This window comes from Colossoma macropomum, unplaced genomic scaffold (assembly GCF_904425465.1).
Source record: "Colossoma macropomum unplaced genomic scaffold, Colossoma_macropomum, whole genome shotgun sequence".
In the NCBI taxonomy this organism is placed as follows: Eukaryota; Metazoa; Chordata; class Actinopteri; order Characiformes; family Serrasalmidae; genus Colossoma; species Colossoma macropomum.
The window spans coordinates 29,690,235-29,707,599 of NW_023494806.1; the positions used below are offsets into that span (position 1 = coordinate 29,690,235).

At 41.7% G+C, this 17,365-nt stretch overlaps 2 protein-coding genes across 2 annotated transcripts in view; both read left to right on the plus strand.

Annotated features, from left to right (window-relative positions):
• Window positions 1-12,627, plus strand: part of LOC118827187 (protein unc-13 homolog B) — a 155,174-nt gene extending 142,547 nt beyond the window's left edge. The window contains exons 32-41 of the mRNA XM_036598447.1: window positions 6,215-6,303; window positions 7,253-7,399; window positions 7,816-7,939; window positions 8,260-8,304; window positions 9,204-9,272; window positions 9,586-9,733; window positions 9,938-9,994; window positions 10,801-10,893; window positions 11,132-11,291; window positions 12,304-12,627. Coding sequence (XP_036454340.1) covers window positions 6,215-6,303; window positions 7,253-7,399; window positions 7,816-7,939; window positions 8,260-8,304; window positions 9,204-9,272; window positions 9,586-9,733; window positions 9,938-9,994; window positions 10,801-10,893; window positions 11,132-11,291; window positions 12,304-12,589 — 1,218 coding nt within the window. The 3' untranslated portion in view covers window positions 12,590-12,627. The remainder of the gene's footprint in view (window positions 1-6,214; window positions 6,304-7,252; window positions 7,400-7,815; window positions 7,940-8,259; window positions 8,305-9,203; window positions 9,273-9,585; window positions 9,734-9,937; window positions 9,995-10,800; window positions 10,894-11,131; window positions 11,292-12,303) is intronic.
• Window positions 12,628-15,366: 2,739 nt separating this feature from the next.
• The window catches only part of atp8b5a (ATPase phospholipid transporting 8B5a), a 49,751-nt gene continuing 47,752 nt past the window's right edge, over window positions 15,367-17,365 (plus strand). Inside the window, exon 1 of the mRNA XM_036598426.1 lies at window positions 15,367-15,489. The gene's annotated coding sequence lies outside the window, so the exon portion shown is untranslated. The remainder of the gene's footprint in view (window positions 15,490-17,365) is intronic.

The following is a 17,365-nucleotide window of genomic DNA, read 5'->3' on the forward strand; positions in this document are numbered from 1 at the left end:
TTGGACTCCACATTCACACACTGACCTGCTCTTACAGTCACACATTAACATTAACATCATGACTGACCGAACAGTGGGCAGGAGTTGTTTTTGGTTCATCTGTAACCATGGCGACAGGGTCTGCTGATGGCTCTTGACCCCGTGAGTGTGTGCACTCAGTCCTGACCTGACTCGATTGTTTTATTAGTTCTGTTTGCAGCTCAAACTCCTTTTACCCTCTCCATCTCTCTCTCACTCATCCTTTATATCCCTCCATCTCGTTAGTCTCTCTGTGTTTTTTCATTCTCGTTGTTATTTTTCTCTTTTTCATGTCTTAAAGCTCAACAAACAGAAGGTGGGTGTTAGTCATTAATTACATAACTCAATTAAAGCTGATTACCGGCTGCAGAATATTGTGTGTGTTTGTCTTTTACTCAGATCTCCAAATCTTTTATTTTATTTACTTATTTATTTGTTTGTTTATTTGACAGGGAGGCGTAACATACAGTCCAATGCAAAAGTCTTAGACACTTAAGCACATTGTTTAAAAGTGTTTGTCTTGGCAGTAGGGCATGTTTTTGCATTTTAAATCCAGTGTATCATTGGAGTAAATGAAGCTACACATGAATACAGTAAAAAGTAACAGGAATTTATATTCTTTTTCTTTTTTTAACGGTTCATATCTTCTGAGATAGTTTGAAAAGCAAAGTTTCAGGAGCTCATTCGATTTAACACAGTGAAGCAGTGATTAGCCCAACCAGGTACTGAATGAAACAAAAACAGTGTTTACATGCACTCGATAATCTGATCATTATCAGTTTTCTGCAGTTATCTGATTATTCAAATGGTCACTGATTTCTTAGATCAGAGTAAGGTCTAGAAATCTGATTAAGAAATCCAGTAAAGAGGCTGGATTTTAGCTCAGTAATCAGATTTCTCAGTGCATGTGAACTCTTACTCTGATTTCTTTCGCACTTCTCAGTCTGAGCATGCGTGAAAACAGACGGCGATACCAGAAATAAGCCAGCAGCGTCGCCGCGAGACGCAGCAAAACACTTTTGGAGCGACGCTGAAACCGAATATATGCTTGACGAAATAAAGGATTTAAATATTCTTCATCTTCTAGATGACGGCATGAAGTTGGAGTTTTTCGTTACGTTTACGTCACGTCTTCTTCTGTGAGTTTATTGGTCGTTTGCACAGCAGAAATCTGGAGTTTCCCCATGATCTGATTACTCAAGAGCATGTGAACACGTTGATCGGATTACTGACGAAAACTGATTTTCTGCAGTTATCGGATTAAGTGCATGTAAACACAAAATTATTTGTGTTTCTTCTGAGCAAAAACAAACAAACTGCCCAGATAAACAGTTCTAAAAGCTTTTCTTGGCTGTGTTGTCACTGGTGATAGAACACATAAGCAGCTTTAGGGTTAATGAAAGAGATTGATTAGCTAAGTTATCTTTTGCCTGTGAGTGAAGGGGAGAGTGTCCTGTGATTTCTGTTCATCTTTTTTTCTCTTTTTCACTCCAGACTGGCTCTAAAAGGGAGAAGGTGTGTATGATCTGTGGCATTTGCTTGCGTGTGATTGATTGACTGATTAATTGATTTTTGTTTGGTGATTAAAATACATACAGCAGCCACTAACACAGAGTATTAAAACACAATGAAGCCTTTAAAGGTTATTTCCACTGTAGTCCTCATCAGGTAAACGAGAGAGGCACAATAAACATAACACAAAACAGTGATACAGCACACAGACAGGCCGACGGCCGGGTGGACTATCAGTTATAGCGCTGATATAAGTTACCTCAACTGACTGGAACAGTGTTTTTAGCAGTTAGCAGCATCTTAATGTAAGTCAGCTTAATATAATCAGTTCAGCTTTCTGAAATCAGCAGCCTCTAAATATATGCGGTCATATGCAAACGTTTGGACTACTCCTGGTCACTTTACACATTTTGTTGTTTTTCTGTATGAATGTATGTTGAGGTATCCTCTACAGTGGACACACTTAAATATGGTTCTGCTAGTTTTACTGCACTGTTTCTGTTTATTTGCTGAGTTTAATGCATTGGAGAAAAATAAAAGATAAAACTTAAAAAGTGCCATAACTTTTCCACAGACCACATTTGATGCCTTATTTTTTCCAGTATGGTAAAATTCGGTAAATAAACAGTAATTCTGTAAAGTAAAGTTTTAGAGCAGCTCTTTATTATGAGCTTTTGTAGATTATTTTGAGTTTCTGTGCTGATGTCTTATACCAAGATGTGGTTGTGTAACCAAGATTGGCTTTTCTAGCTGTATCTTTGGGTTTTTAATTTATTTTGAGGCGTTTTAAAGCCATATCTTTCACTTGTTTGGGACCCGTCTCGCCAAGTTAAGTCTATCGGATCACCTGCTCCAGCTAATCAACCACTTCCCAAGTCCCTGATTGGCTGGATCAGATGTATTAGAGTTAAGTAAGGGGCGGGGCAGCCTATTGGAGACAGGTTGGAGCTAAACTCTGCAGGATGGTAGCATCTCCAAGACCAGGTTTGGAGACCCCTGATCTAGATGTGATTATAATGTATCATCCCATAGACACCCTGATTACATTCTGAAGGTCTGCACTGAGGACGTTCTCAGCAGTTACGTGTTTGTTTGATTTCACCTTTTGTTTGTTTGCTTTGACTCCAGGCTGAAAAGAGGGACAAAGAGAAAGAGGTCAGTTCATGAAATTCTCCACACTGTACTGTGTAACAGTATTGAGTTCAAGCACAGCATTAGCAGCTCAAAATTCCCCCATAATTCAGTGTGTGAGATGGAAACAGAGAGATTCAGAGTGGTTTGGTGTGAAATGGTTCAGATGTCTTTACAGTGGTGGTGATAGGAACCAGGGGTCGCCATGACTACAACACAAATATAGTTTACTATCCAAAACCGCCAGTGAACCTACACGAGAATGGTGGACATCCCCTTTAAGTACTGAGTAGCTTACAGACCTGCAGTGCTAGTTGGTTCCCCTCCAGCCTCATAGCTGTTCTACAGAGGATCTAGTGTGTGTGTGCGTGTATGTGAGTGTGTGTGTGTGTATGTGAGTGTGTGTGTGTGTGTGTGTGTATGTGAGTGTGAGTGTGTGTGTGTGTGTGTGTGTGTGTGTGTGTGTATGTGAGTGTGTGTGTGTGTGTGAGTGTGTGTGTGTTTGTGTGTGTATGTGAGTGTGAGTGTGTGTGTGTGTGTGTGTGTGTGTGTGTGTATGTGAGTGTGAGTGTGTGTGTGTGTGTGTGTGTGTGTGTGTTATCATTATTAAAGAGTGTTTTCTGGTTTTGTTCTCCGGGGCTGTGCTATAAAGGAGGAGGGAGAGATGAAGGAGGTGAGTGAGACTGTGTGGGAGAGACTGTGTGGGAGAGACTTTGTGGGAGAGACTGTGTGGAAATGCTGGAATGTGAACAGTAGGAGTGAGGAATATCCTGAACCCTGTAGTATTAACACTCCCTCTGCATCTCTGCTGCACTCTTACAGTGTGTGACACACTATAACACACACACACAGAGGCAGACACACACAGAGACACACACACAGGCACATGCACGCACACACAAACTCACACACACACACACACAGACAGACACGCACACTCACACACAGACACACACACACACAAACACACACAGACACGCACACTCACACACACACACAGAACACACACACACACAAACACACACAGACACGCACACTCACACACAGACACGCACACTCACACACACAGACACACACACACACAAACACACACAGACACGCACACTCACACACAGACACACACACACACACACAGACACGCACACTCACACAGACACACACAGACACACACACAGACACACACAGACACGCACACTCACACACAGACACACACAGACACACACAAACACACACAGACACGCACACTCACACACACACACACAGAACACACACACACACAAACACACACAGACACGCACACTCACACACAGACACACACACACACACAGACACGCACACTCACACAGACACACACACAGACACACACAGACACGCACACTCACACACAGACACACACAGACACACACACAGACACACACAGACACGCACACTCACACACAGACACGCACACTCACACACAGACACTCACACACACAAACACACACAGACACGCACACTCAAACACACAGACACACAAACACACACAGACACGCACACTCACACACAGACACGCACACTCACACACTTTTGTCCAAATAAAAACAACGCACAATGTTCAAAACCAGAATGAAGATTTTTATCAAACTGATCACTGAGTTATGATTCACTGTTCAACTCTGCAATTATTATCATCATTTTGCTAGACTTTCAATCTACATCCCATAAATATTCAAACATGCTTACTTATATTATGTAAGTAATTACATACATAATTACATTTCATTTACATTCTGTATTGAGATTCGGGTCTTTTCTCACTACTTTAATTTTTATAGTATTCACTATGAATTATTCAGTATGTACTATAAAATATTCAGTATCTACTATGAATTATTCAGTATGTACTATAAAATATTCAGTATCTACTATGAATTATTCAGTATCTACTATGTAACATCATCTCTATCATACAAAAAACTTTTAGATGTTTATTTTTAATTATTAATTTGGTGTGATTTGAAAACATGACTTTACCCTCTGTTTATGTTTAATGATGAATGGACCAATAGAAATGCTCTGAAATCGTCTAGAATGAAGTGTCCCTAGTTTATCTTAGTCTGCAGCTGAAAATGTCTTCCTCTCCTGGTGGAGTTTCCTCTTCAGAGAGCTTTAGAGCTGAGGAGGTTAAAGCTGTAGACTCAGAGGTGAAGAGGCTCGTTAACCTTCAGTCTGGTCTGATTGTTTTGTTGTTCTTTTTGTTTTGCTCTTCAGCCCAAAGAGGAGGAGAGTAAGGTGTGTGTCAGTGTATCAGCCCACACACACCACCACACACACACACACACACACACACACAACACACACACACACACAGTTCACAGACCACTCTTTCATTTATTTAATCTTTCATTCATTTCCAGACAAAACGGCCGTCAAGTACAAGTTGTTCATTTTTCAGCATCAGAAAAAAGGAAACATATTGAACAGAAAATTACCCAGAATCCTCAACAGCTAAATCTACTCTCAGCTGTCTGAGTGTTCAGTGAGTCACTCTTTACCTTTATTCCAGCTTCCACTCTTTTCAGGAGACTCACTTTCAGTTCCTCAAAGAATCTGCAGACACACCTCCAAAGTTCAGTCTTAGAAGCTGGTTGATCATTTTCTGAAGTAATCAAACACATTCAGTGGTGTTGAGGTCTGGACTCTGGGGTGGTCAGTCCATCGTTCAGCTTCTTTGTTTGATGTGTCCGTCTCCTTTTCTCAGTGAGGTTCTTCTTGAACAGCTACACATCCTTTCAGACCCACAGCGCTGAGTCGTCTTCTCACAGTGGAAGGATGGACAGAAACACCTGTGGATGTTTTCAGATCTGAAGCAGCTTGATTTTCTCCTCTCTTTCAGAGATGAAAGCTTTAAGTCTTGTTAATCTGATGGGGGCAGTTTTGGTGTCTAACAGGTCTTCCAGGTGGTTGTTAGGGGTCACATTTTCTCTGTAGCTTTTCATCAGTTTTTGTCTTCTTCCTTGATCTAATATCTAATCTCGTTAGAAACGTCTCCTGAAAAATGAATAACTTGTACTTACTGGCCGTTTTAATAAATGAAGGTTAGTACTGTACATATTCACAGACCCCAGTAATTCAGCTGTGTTCGAGCTCATTATTGAGGATCTCTCTGAACTCTGGTCTGTACGTGTCTTTGACTCTCTTCTTCACTTTCCTCTCTTTCATTACTCGCTCGTCCTTGGTAGATTGAGGCGACGGCCAACACAAAGAAGGTGGGCACTGAGAGAAAGAGAGAGTGTGTGTTTTCCTTTTAGATGTTCTTTGCCATGTGCTGCTGATGGCAGTGTGCCCACTCTCAGCTGTCAGTGATGCGGTTTTCTCTTTAAACTGGAGGATGATTATGGTGGAGTCACCATAATCAATCTGACCTTATTTCACTCATCTTTCTCTACCTAGAACATGATGATAGCTTCCATAACCTCACTTAGCAAAACTCTTCTCTTCTCTTCTCTTCTCTTCTATATTAGCTGTATTCATCGTGTATGTATGAGGTGTGTTTCTGTGTTTTTGTTGACAGTTGGATTCCGAAGCTGCAGAAATCCTGAATGATCTTCAGGTGAAACTCAACACAGTTCTGGACAACCTGAGCGCCATGTTTGCCAAGAGGTATCACCATCATCAGCGTCACTGTTATGACTATCACTGCCATTATTACCATCACCATCACTGTTGTCTCTGATATCACTGTCACTGTTTTCAAAATTACCACCAACACTGCTGTCGCTATCATCACATTACCAGAATCATCACCATCACTGTCGTCACTTTCATCACTGTCATCACTCATCATCACCATCAACACTGTCACCATTACCACAATCATCACCATCACTGTTGTCAATTTCATCATTATAGCCATCACTACCATCACCATCAACACTGTCACCATTACCACAATTATCACCATCACTGTTGTCTCTTTCATTATTATAGTCATCACTCATCATCACCATCATCAACACTGTCACCATTAACCACAATCACCATCACTGTTGTCACTTTCATCATTATAGCTATCACTATCATCACCATCAACACTATCACCATTACCAAAATCATCACCATCACTGTTGTCACTTTCATCATTATAGCTATCACTATCATCAGCATCAACACTATCACCATTACCACAATCATTACCATCACTGTTGTCACTTTCATCATTATAGCTATCACTATCATCAGCATCAACACTATCACCATTACTACAATCATTACCATCACTGTTGTCACTTTCATCATTATATCCATTACTGTCATCACCATCATCAACACTGTCACCATTACCACATCATCACCATCATTACTACTACCTTTACCATCAAATTATAATCTTCCATAATGATAATTATCACCATGATCATTATTACCATTGCTGTCTTCACCACAAAAACATACTGACAGTCACTATCAGCATCATCACTGTCATCATTCTCATCAAAATCATCAGCATCATCATCCCAATCACCTTCACCTTCATTTACTAAACTCCCCTCTCTCTCTCTCTCTGTCTCTCTCTGTCTCTCTCTCTGTCTGTCTGTCTCTCTCTCTGTAGTTTCCAGGCTCGTATCAGTGTGTGTATGCGTCAGGTGGGGGAGATCCTGTATCAGATCAAAGGGCCGCTGAACCAGAACGCTCGAAACTCTGCAGAAGCTGACGCAGTCAATGCACTGCGGCCACTCATGGAGTTCCTGGATGCAAAGTGAGCTCACCTTCATCCTGTTCCATTACTCCTCCACCTCCTCATCCTGCTTCATTACTGCTCCACCTCCTCACCCTGCTCTGTTACTCCTACACCTCCTCATCCTGTTCCATTACTCCTCCACCTCCTCATCCTGCTTCATTACTGCTCCACCTCCTCATCCTGCTTCATTACTGCTCCACCTCCTCATCCTGCTCTGTCACTCCTCCACCTCCTCATCCTGCTATATTACAGTACCGGACGCCTTTTTAGCGACATGTTTACATGACATTATTTATTACTTACTGAAATAAAGCAAATCAAAGTATAAAAACAAATGAAATTGAATTTGCGAGAGTTTATTGATACAGTGTTTACAGAGAACCAGAGATTTGATGATTTAATTAAACTCTTTTGATGTGCGTTTGTTTGTACAGTCTGAGTATTTTTGCGGATCTGTGTGAGAAGACGGTGCTGAAGAGGGTTCTGAAGGACCTGTGGAAGAACGTTCTGATCTGCATGGAGAAAACCATCGTCCTGCCACAGAGCAGCGACAGCATCGTAAGAGTCCCACTTTACCATGACATGTACACTGTTTCACATCCTTACCAGACAAACACAGCACTAAATCGCAGTGTCAGTAACAGTGAGAGCAGGTAAAGGTGTGTTATTTTGTGATGTCATTATATTACAGTTCTATAGTAATTTACAGTTACATGATCATATTTGTTGTATTTATGTTCTCAGAATTGAGTCTGAAACTTGTGGTGCTGCTTGTGTTGTGAGTTTGAGTTAGAGGGGTTGATTTATTTCACTCTGTATTCCAGCGCCCTCTGCTGGTGAAAACTCATATCTCTGATTTTTCTCTTTGTGAACTGCAGGGGGCTCAATTACTTACAGCTGCCAAAGAGCTCTCCAAACTGAAGGTATTCACTGTAAACATAAACATAAACAAACACACAGCCATTTGCTACATGATGCTTTAAATAAAAGAGTCATTTAAAAAGTAAATAAATTCACTTACTTTATATACACATACAGAGAGGGTGCACTTTTACATAAGGATGTGTGAAACGATACAAGAGCAAAAAATGCAAATGTGGAAAAAAATTCAACCAGAATATTGAGATTTTATAATTTTATAAGAAATACATTTATAATATATTTAATAAAGTTAATGCATTACTCATGCTGGTATTTGTCTTTTCCAATATAAATATCAGAAGAAGCAGCTTACTGTATTGCACTGAAGTTTTATATTATAGTGCATTTAAACTACACTGTAGCTTTAGAAGCTGTTCTTCTGAACACATCACTGCTAGCCTCAGTACGTCTTCAGCTCCTCCAGAACATCTGGCAGCAAGAAAACTTAACATTGTAATTCAATAGACTGTTATCTGATTGAGGTCATTGGCTTCCAGTATTTCCAGTCAGAGTCCACTCTGAAGAAGCCCTGCCTGTATGACCATCCAGAGAGTATGGCTGTCAGACAAGCCTCCATAGCAGCATTAGCTTTAAATGCATATTAAACAAACTGTACTTGAAGTTCTCGTTTCTGGTGTGCTGGATTGATTTGACTGACCGCAAGCGAAGGCTGATTTCCAAATGGGACGTGATTGTATGCTTATGTTTGAGTTCTCACCTTCTGAATACGCCCTTCATGGCTGTGAAGTGGTCGTCAAGCAGCGGCTTTATGAATGCAGAGCGTGTTATATCGCCTGGAATATGAGGTTACATTTATACAGTAACAGCTTCAGTCTGTAGTGTTGTTGGTTTCATTTTTGTTGGTGTGGATACCGACTGTTTTGTCCATCGTCTGCTGTAGGGGGCAGAGCCGAAGACCCTCTCTCCCAGACAGTGTGCCATCATGGAGGTGGCGCTGGACACCATCAAGGTGAGTCAAGCATGCATTTCCAACAGAAAGATAGATTTGATTTACATTACGCAGAAATTTAGATGTCGTCGCTCACATAATCAATGAAGTGTACATTCTGTTTACATTGCCGCTGCATAATTACTTCAGTTTAAAGCTGCACTATGTAAGGGTCTTTAGCTGAGACTGAAACAAAATCGTTACAGAATAAAACAGCAAAAATGTAAAATACAGTAACTTTTTATAGCAAGTTTTAGCTGAAGATAACACAGCTAATAACAACTCTCTCTCTCTCTCTCTATGTATCTCTCTCTCTCTGGTCTCTCTCTCTCAGCAATTCTTCCATGCTGGCGGTGATGGACTGAAGAGATCGTATTTGGAGAAAAGTTCTGAACTGTCGTCTCTGCGTTACGCTCTGTCTCTCTACACACAGACCACTGACGCTCTGATCAAGACCTTCATCACCACTCAGCACACACAGGGTGCGTCTGTACACACAGTGGGACTGGGCAGTGTAACCGCATCTCATCATTATTGTGATCAATTTTAATCACGGTCTCTTCATATAGTGTGTACAGTCAGTACTTCACTGAATGACGGATCATAAAGGCAGATTTAGGCCAATAGTAGAGAGCCATTCATATGAATGTTGATTAATGAGTTTCTGATGTGCTGTTTTCTGTTAGTGCATAACGGCATGGGCATCAGGATCACTCCCAAAGAGACTGTGCGACCTGACCGAGGTGACGCTTCTGTCTTTATTTATGTTTTTCTTTGTTTTTCCTTCTTTTTTCTCCTGCTTTTCTGTTCTCTTTGTTTTAAGTAGACATATATGACAACTCACACTGCACTTTTATTGGATTGTAGGTTAAAAGGTTCTTGTCAATAAAATCATGTAGAATGTAGACTTTGTTGAAGTTACAAAACATACAGCCTATAGCAGTTTAGCTCCACCCATTCAGCCTACAGCAATTTAGCCCCGCCCATTCCTGTCAATGTGATGTGGAGTGTTGTTCCTGCTGACAGTCTGGAGTAGAGTTATTGGACTGGAAGATGTTGGAAAGCGATTAAATGTTGCGCTGTTCATGGCTGTCAGGAGGAAAATGAATCATTGCAGCCTTCCAGAGGATCCTCACATCCGAAAGTAGTGGCTGGAATTTCGATTTTCCTCCAACTCTGAGGATTTCAGTCCAAACCTACCAGTTTGTTCCACATTTCAGCCCAGACTGCTTTTAGAATGAGACACAATACAGGGGAGCCAATCAGAACAGAGCTCAGTTACGGCCTGTTTATTTTAAGACCTATGTGTCAGACTCCAGTCCTGGCAGACCGGAGCACTGCGTGAATTGGTCATGTAAAATAAATGACTGTTTTTGGTACATTAAACCGTACAAATGCTTTGAGTCGACTTCAGGGGGGAAATACAGAGGAGTGTAGAATATGTGCCCTTTAAACAGACTGTGATGTGTAGAAGACTGTTATAATGTTATTAGTTATTGTTAAGTGTGTGGTCAGTGGAGTTTGTCATGAGTTTGTATGTGATTGGCAGGATCTGGAGTGGAGCAGCCAATAGGGGAGGCCGTGATTCAGGTGGATATGGTGCCTCCTGCTGCCAACACTGAGCAGAAGCTCACCATCAAAGGTGAGAGAAAAATCTCATATCGCCCCCTACACTTCCTGTAGTGTATTACAGTCTGTCAGAATGACTGTGTGGATCATATGAACATTATAGAGGCTTTTTAAATGAAACAGTAGAAGCCATATCGCCCCCTACACTTCCTGTAGTGTATTACAGTCTGTCAGAGTGACTGTGTGGGTTGGGTATTGTCCTGGGTGTTGTTTTCTGTATTTTAACTGTACCTTCTGTTTGTCTCTCTCAGTGATTGCGGTGAATGATATGAAGTGGCAGACTTCTGGGCTCTTCCGGCCCTTCGTGGACGTTAACCTGGTCGGCCCACTGCTCGCAGATAAGAAGCGCAAGTTTACGACCAAATCCAAAAACAACTGCTGGACTGCCAAGTACAGCGAGGCCTTTCAGTTGTGAGTGGAATTTTCCCCACATTTTTCCTTTTCCAGCTCTGAGGATTAAAGCAGGTCCAGGTTTGGAAGCCAGTGTACACAGTTTCAGTGACAGTCCAGTCTGTGTGGTGAAAGGTGGTCAGAAACCTTCTCTTCCAGAGATTAAAAAGAATTTAATATCCAAGCTTTTTTCACTGTGATATGCTTTCTGTAGATAAGGCAGTCACAGTGCACACTTTAAATACATTAACGTTATTTAAAGTAGTCCTGTTTAGGTAAGATATACTAGGCCTTCAACCAGCACTGCAGATAAAGCACTTAGGATTTGAACTGTGTTTTATACTGACTTGTAATACTGACCTGATCCAGTTTGATTGACCGACCTGATTATTTATACAGTATCTACTTTAAACTATTCATTAGCTATCAGAAATTATTCAGTATCTACTATGAATTATTCAGTATATACTATGAATTATTCAGTATCTACTATGAATTATTAAGTATCTACTATGAATTATTCAGTATCTACTATTAAGTAAGTATCTACTATGAATTATTAAGTGTCTACTATGAATTATTCAGTATCTACTATTAATTATTAAGTATCTACTATGAATTATTCAGTATCTACTATTAAGTATCTACTATGAATTATTAAGTGTCTACTATGAATTATTCAGTATCTACTATATATTATTCAATATCTACTATTAATTATTAAGTATCTACTATGAATTATTAAGTGTCTACTATGAATTATTCAGTATCTACTATAAATTATTTAGTATCTACTATGAATAATTTAGTATCTACTATGAATAATTCAGTACCCACTATGAGTTATTCAATATCTACTTTGAATTACTTAGTATATGCAGAAACTACAATGAATTGGTGATTAACTACTAGGAATTATTCAGTATCAATATGAAATATTGAATATTTCTACATATGAATTTTTGCCTCTCTCTTTCTCTTTCTCTCTCTCTCTCTCTCTCTCTCCCTCTCTCTCTCTCTCTCTCTCCCTCAGTGTGCTGGGTAAAGGGGTGAGTGCGGAGTGCTACGAGCTGCAGCTGACGGTGAAGGATTACTGTTTCGGGCGAGCGGACCGCGTGGTGGGGCTGACGGTGCTGAAGCTGAGGGACGTGATGGACAGGCGCAGCTGCGTGTGCTGGTGCCCTCTGGGGGCCAAAATCAGCACCGACCAGACCGGACAGATCACCTTGAGCATCCTTGCTCAGAGACACGCAGACGAGATCGCCAAGGAGTTCGTCAGACTGAAGACCGAGAGCAGACCGGCAGAGGAGGGCAGGTAGAGAGACATAGAGAGAGAGAGAGAGAGAGAGAGAGAACCAGAGAGGGTGGAAAATAAGAGAGTGGAAAAAGCAAGAGAGAGAGAGGAAAAGGGAGAGTGGAGAAAGTGAGTGAGAGAATCAGGAAGAAGGAGAGAAAGGAAAGGAACAGATGAATCAGTAGAGAGAGAAGGGAGCTCAGAGGAGTGAGAAGCTGTTTCTCCCTCACTGCCTCCTCTCTCTGACAGACGCTGTGAATGGAGGGATGAACAGAAGGTGGAGAGATCCTCTGCACTGCTCTGGGTCTTCATGAGTGATGACGTCACTCTGGCTCGTATGAGTACACTAACAGACTGCATGTGTGTGTGTGTGTATATGTGTGTGTGCGTGTGTATATGTGTGTGTGTGTGTGTGTGTGTATATGTGTGTGTGTGTGTGTGTGTGTGTGTGGAATGAACTATGATTACTTTTTGCCAAACTCGGAGCCTTTGGGCTCTGTCTACACTGTTTCCTATTGGTGGCCTTAATAAGGGGGCGGGGTTATTGTAAAAGGGGTGGAGCTTCTATTAGTCTCAGTTCATTCAAAAACATGCCAGTTATTATAAAAGAACCGTTATCTCCTCATGATGTCATAAACTCCTGATGCTCTTGTCACATGGTCAGTGTGGGCGGAGACTGGATGTGTTAAACTAGCCTTCATAAACTGACCAGTCGACACTACAATTTTTACAAGCAAATTACATTTTCAAAAATAAATATACAAACATTCCACATGTGAAACTTCAAGTTCATGCAAGTTGACCAACATGCATAACTGGTTCTCTGAAAGGTCAGGGGTCCGTATAGCAGCACAGATCTAAATGTAGTGCTAACTTTAGCGTGATATTCTATGAAATTCCTCCTCGACTACAAATTAACACATAGCAGTGAGGCAGCACTCAGTCATGAGCTTAATAAGATGTAACTGTCTTTACTGCAAACGTGTAGTGTGACTGCAGCTTAATGCTTTAGTGGACATGATAATGTCCAGACTGCCTTCGCTTTAAGATGAATGGACGATTGCACTGCCCTCCCTGTTACGTACCAGTGTTTTCTCAACAAAGAGCAGCCTGATCGTTTAGCAGAGCTACAGCAGGCATCTGTTTATCCTGATTTCAACGCTGTTGGACCCTGACCAATCTAGATTTAGCATTTTTTGCCATCGTTATGATCTGATTTACTTGAATTTAACTCTAACTGCCCGAGTCCCTTCACTCACACAAACACTTCACTGCTTTTGCCAATTTTGTGTCACTTTAAGGGAACCATACGATAAACGCTCACACAGTGCTAACTGCCCCAGTCATGTATCGTCCACTGCCGTTGGTCAATCTCTGAAGCTGGTTGGCCGTGATTGGCTAAAAGATCTGATGGACAGCTCATCTAGAAGCTCCAGCCAGTGGGAGTGGAGATCACTGTGTGAACTTTGTGCCAAGTAGATTGTGATTAAGAGTGATTTTTTTATTATTTCTCCTCATTAATGCACAGAAGAGGACGAGTCAGTGAGGAAAGCGCTACTGTTCCAGCATGTATTTACTGTACACAGTGTCAACTACAGCTATGGCTTATACATTTTATTTTACGTACTGTCCAAAATGTGGAATAAAATCTTATTTATTTAGTTATGACTGATCTACTGTAGAGATTATCACAACTAAACTGTTGAATATACTGTATCAATATGTGAAATTTTGTAAATAAAAGATTTATCATGAATAAGTGTGCTCGACTGTTCCTTTGAAGATGTTTACTGACTTTTCTGCAGGTATTATTAGGGTTGCATTTCATGCAACTACTCATGTTGTGCGTTGCATGCAATACACACCAATCAGCCATATTATTCAAACCGCCTCCTTGTTTCTACACTCACTGACCATTGTATCAGCTCCACTGACCATATAAAAGCACTTTGTAGTTCTACAGTTACAGACTGTAGTCCATCTGTTTCTCTGCGTACTTTGTTACCCTGTTCTTCAGTGGTCAGGACCCCCACAGGACCCCCACAGAGCAGGTATTATTTGGGTGGTCTGCTTTTCAACCACCCAATCTACTGTTTGTTTTGGTCCACCGATCCAGTAACATCAGTGCAAAGTATGTTGTTCAGTGTGATTCATGTTTGCTTTATTGCTGTTTTGGCTGTTTCATGAAACTTGTTTGCAGCTGTTGCGGCTACATTACAGACGAGTTGCAGGAGGCTTCACATAATTATGCAACTTGTGCAGTTTAGTTTCATGTACGTTTCAGCATGTAAAGTCAGCCTTAAGCCGACTAGAAAACAGCCTTATTTACCTAATAATGTCAAAATTAGTAATATTTCCTATTAAAGCTCACGTTAATAAGCCATCAGTTTACTTAGACTGTGGCTAATTATTACTGTAAGGCTGTTCAAAGCTTCCTGATGGGTGTCTCTCCTCTCGACTGGACTGTACTGCTCTGTTCACTGGCTTATAGGAACCACAGACAGACTGGACAGCATAGAGCAGTTACGTTAATCCAGCTCAGAATTCTGGCAACCTGTTTCTTATAGGATAAACTTTTACGCTCTAAATCTCTCTCTCTCTGTCCCTCTCTCTGTCCCTCTCTCTCTCCCTCTCTCTCTCTCTCTCTCTCTCCCTCTCTCTCTCCCTCTCTCTCTCTCTCTCTCCCTCTCTCTCTCTCTCTCTCTCTCTCTCCCTCTCTCTCTCTCTCTCTCTGTCTGTTGTTACTGGAGTCTGTATCTTTGATGAATCATTTCCAGTTTGGCTGATCATTGACAGGACAAACACAGAAGCTGCGAATGTTGAACATTCCTCGTCTCTGTTGAGGCTGGAAAAGTGACCGAGGAGAACGTCCAGAACTTTATGGAAGGGCTGGTCTGTCCTGATCGTCTCTGTGCAGAGTTAGAGGTAAGACAGATCACCGGAGGTTCCTGAGTATCCGGGTGATGATCACCGCTGGTTCTGAGTAGGAATATGTTCATAAACTCCCTGCTTTGTACTGTAGTTATTTTCCATGATGTGACTTTGTTGATCTAAGCTGCTTCCATCCACTTCTGCAGTCCGAGGCTTTCCGTGTCTTTGACCTTTAGGCGCCGGGAATTTCTCTTTCTGGTTAATGGATATTGGTGAATTTTGAACATCATGGAGGTGTTTACGTTAGGCATAAACAGCACAGATAAACACAGAGCGTTTAGACGTCTAGTGTAAATACAGTGTGTCAAGAACTGGGATCGGACAAACTACACCAGGAACCGCGCTTTACATTACGTGGACGAGTACTCAAGCACTCGGTTGATCGTCCGAGGTGGCAGTATTCCAAAACTAAAACCACTGTGTGGATATACCTCGCCATCTGCCATCCAGTGCCCAGCTCCCTCGTGGTCACTTGTTCAGTTTCATCACAGAAAGACAGAGAAAATATACAGGCTTACAATTCAGTGAGACGTTGCTTTTGAAGAAGCAGCCTCTGCTACTCATCCACAACAAAAACCTGCTGATTTCCTTTTGCTATGCTTGGATAATAAAACATTTTTTAATGTATTATTCTGCTCTGCTGTTGCTGCTAAATTTACCATCTTTACTTGCCATCTACTTGCAACCTTTTGCTTACAGCTGGGTAGCCTTAGTGGGGACCCAGGCCGAACAGGTAGGGGATCCCAGAGGTGACCTGCAGTGGCCATGTGGATATACCTCGGCATCTGCCATCCAGTGCCCTGCTCCCTTGTGGGAAAGTCCTAGGTGCTAGTCATCTCAGGTTTACCTCATCACTGGATACTTCCCAGAGATGACGTGCAGTGGCTCTCCGTATGAATATACCTTGGCGTCTGCCGTTTAGTGCCCCGCTCCCTTGTGGGAAAGTCATCTCAGGGGCTTGTCATCTCAGGTTTGCCTCATCACTGGATACTTTCCAGTGCTTCTTTCTGTGAAGTGTACGATTTTGGTTGTAGTGCATCCAAATGTCACTTTTTAAGACCAGCATGCAGGCATCTACACCTACATGCTTGATGTCTCTTGACAAGTCTCCTGGTGATGGGAGCAGTGGTCATTCAGTCCCTCATCCGAACATCCAATCTTTTTTATAACGGATGCTGTGTACCATCACTCAAATAATTTGGATGTGTCCAGTCTGAGGACTACAGTATTCACCTGGACCTTATTGGACTGGCCTCATCCTTCATCTTATGGAGTTTTTGCGCTGGGCAGCACGGTTTGGCACTGTCCGAACCCAGAACTCAAGGTACCCTGCTCAAGTACCTGTGTCCATTTCTCGTCCGCCAGCAGAACCATGAAAGTTGGCGAATTCTTTTTAGCTCATGTGGTCACATGATCTCTTAACACAAACAAGAGGGGCAACAAAGGAGGAGCTTCAAAACCTGATTTACCTTTTACTTGCTGTTTGGTTTTAGCTGGAAGTCACACTTACCAATTCTGGCCAGCTAATGTTTTCTTCTTTTAACGATGGTCATCTGATTCCAGTGACACCTCGGGACAAATCTGTATCAATTGTATTTGACCAGTCTGTGGTTTGCTTCAGTTCTGGCTCCACCCATACGTTCTGGCTTGGCATGCTTAGTACCCCAGCAGAAAGTGTGACCAAATTGAGGCGGGGCACTCAGGTACAGTCCGGTTCACTTGGTAGTGACCAGTGGAAAAACAAAAGCAAGTGTTTCTTAACAGCAACTTGCACCTTACCAGCTGTCTGTCAGTGTGTCTGTCCACGTCTCTCAGAGATGAAAGCTTTAAGTGCTGTTTATCTGATGGGGACAGTTTTGGTGTCTAACAG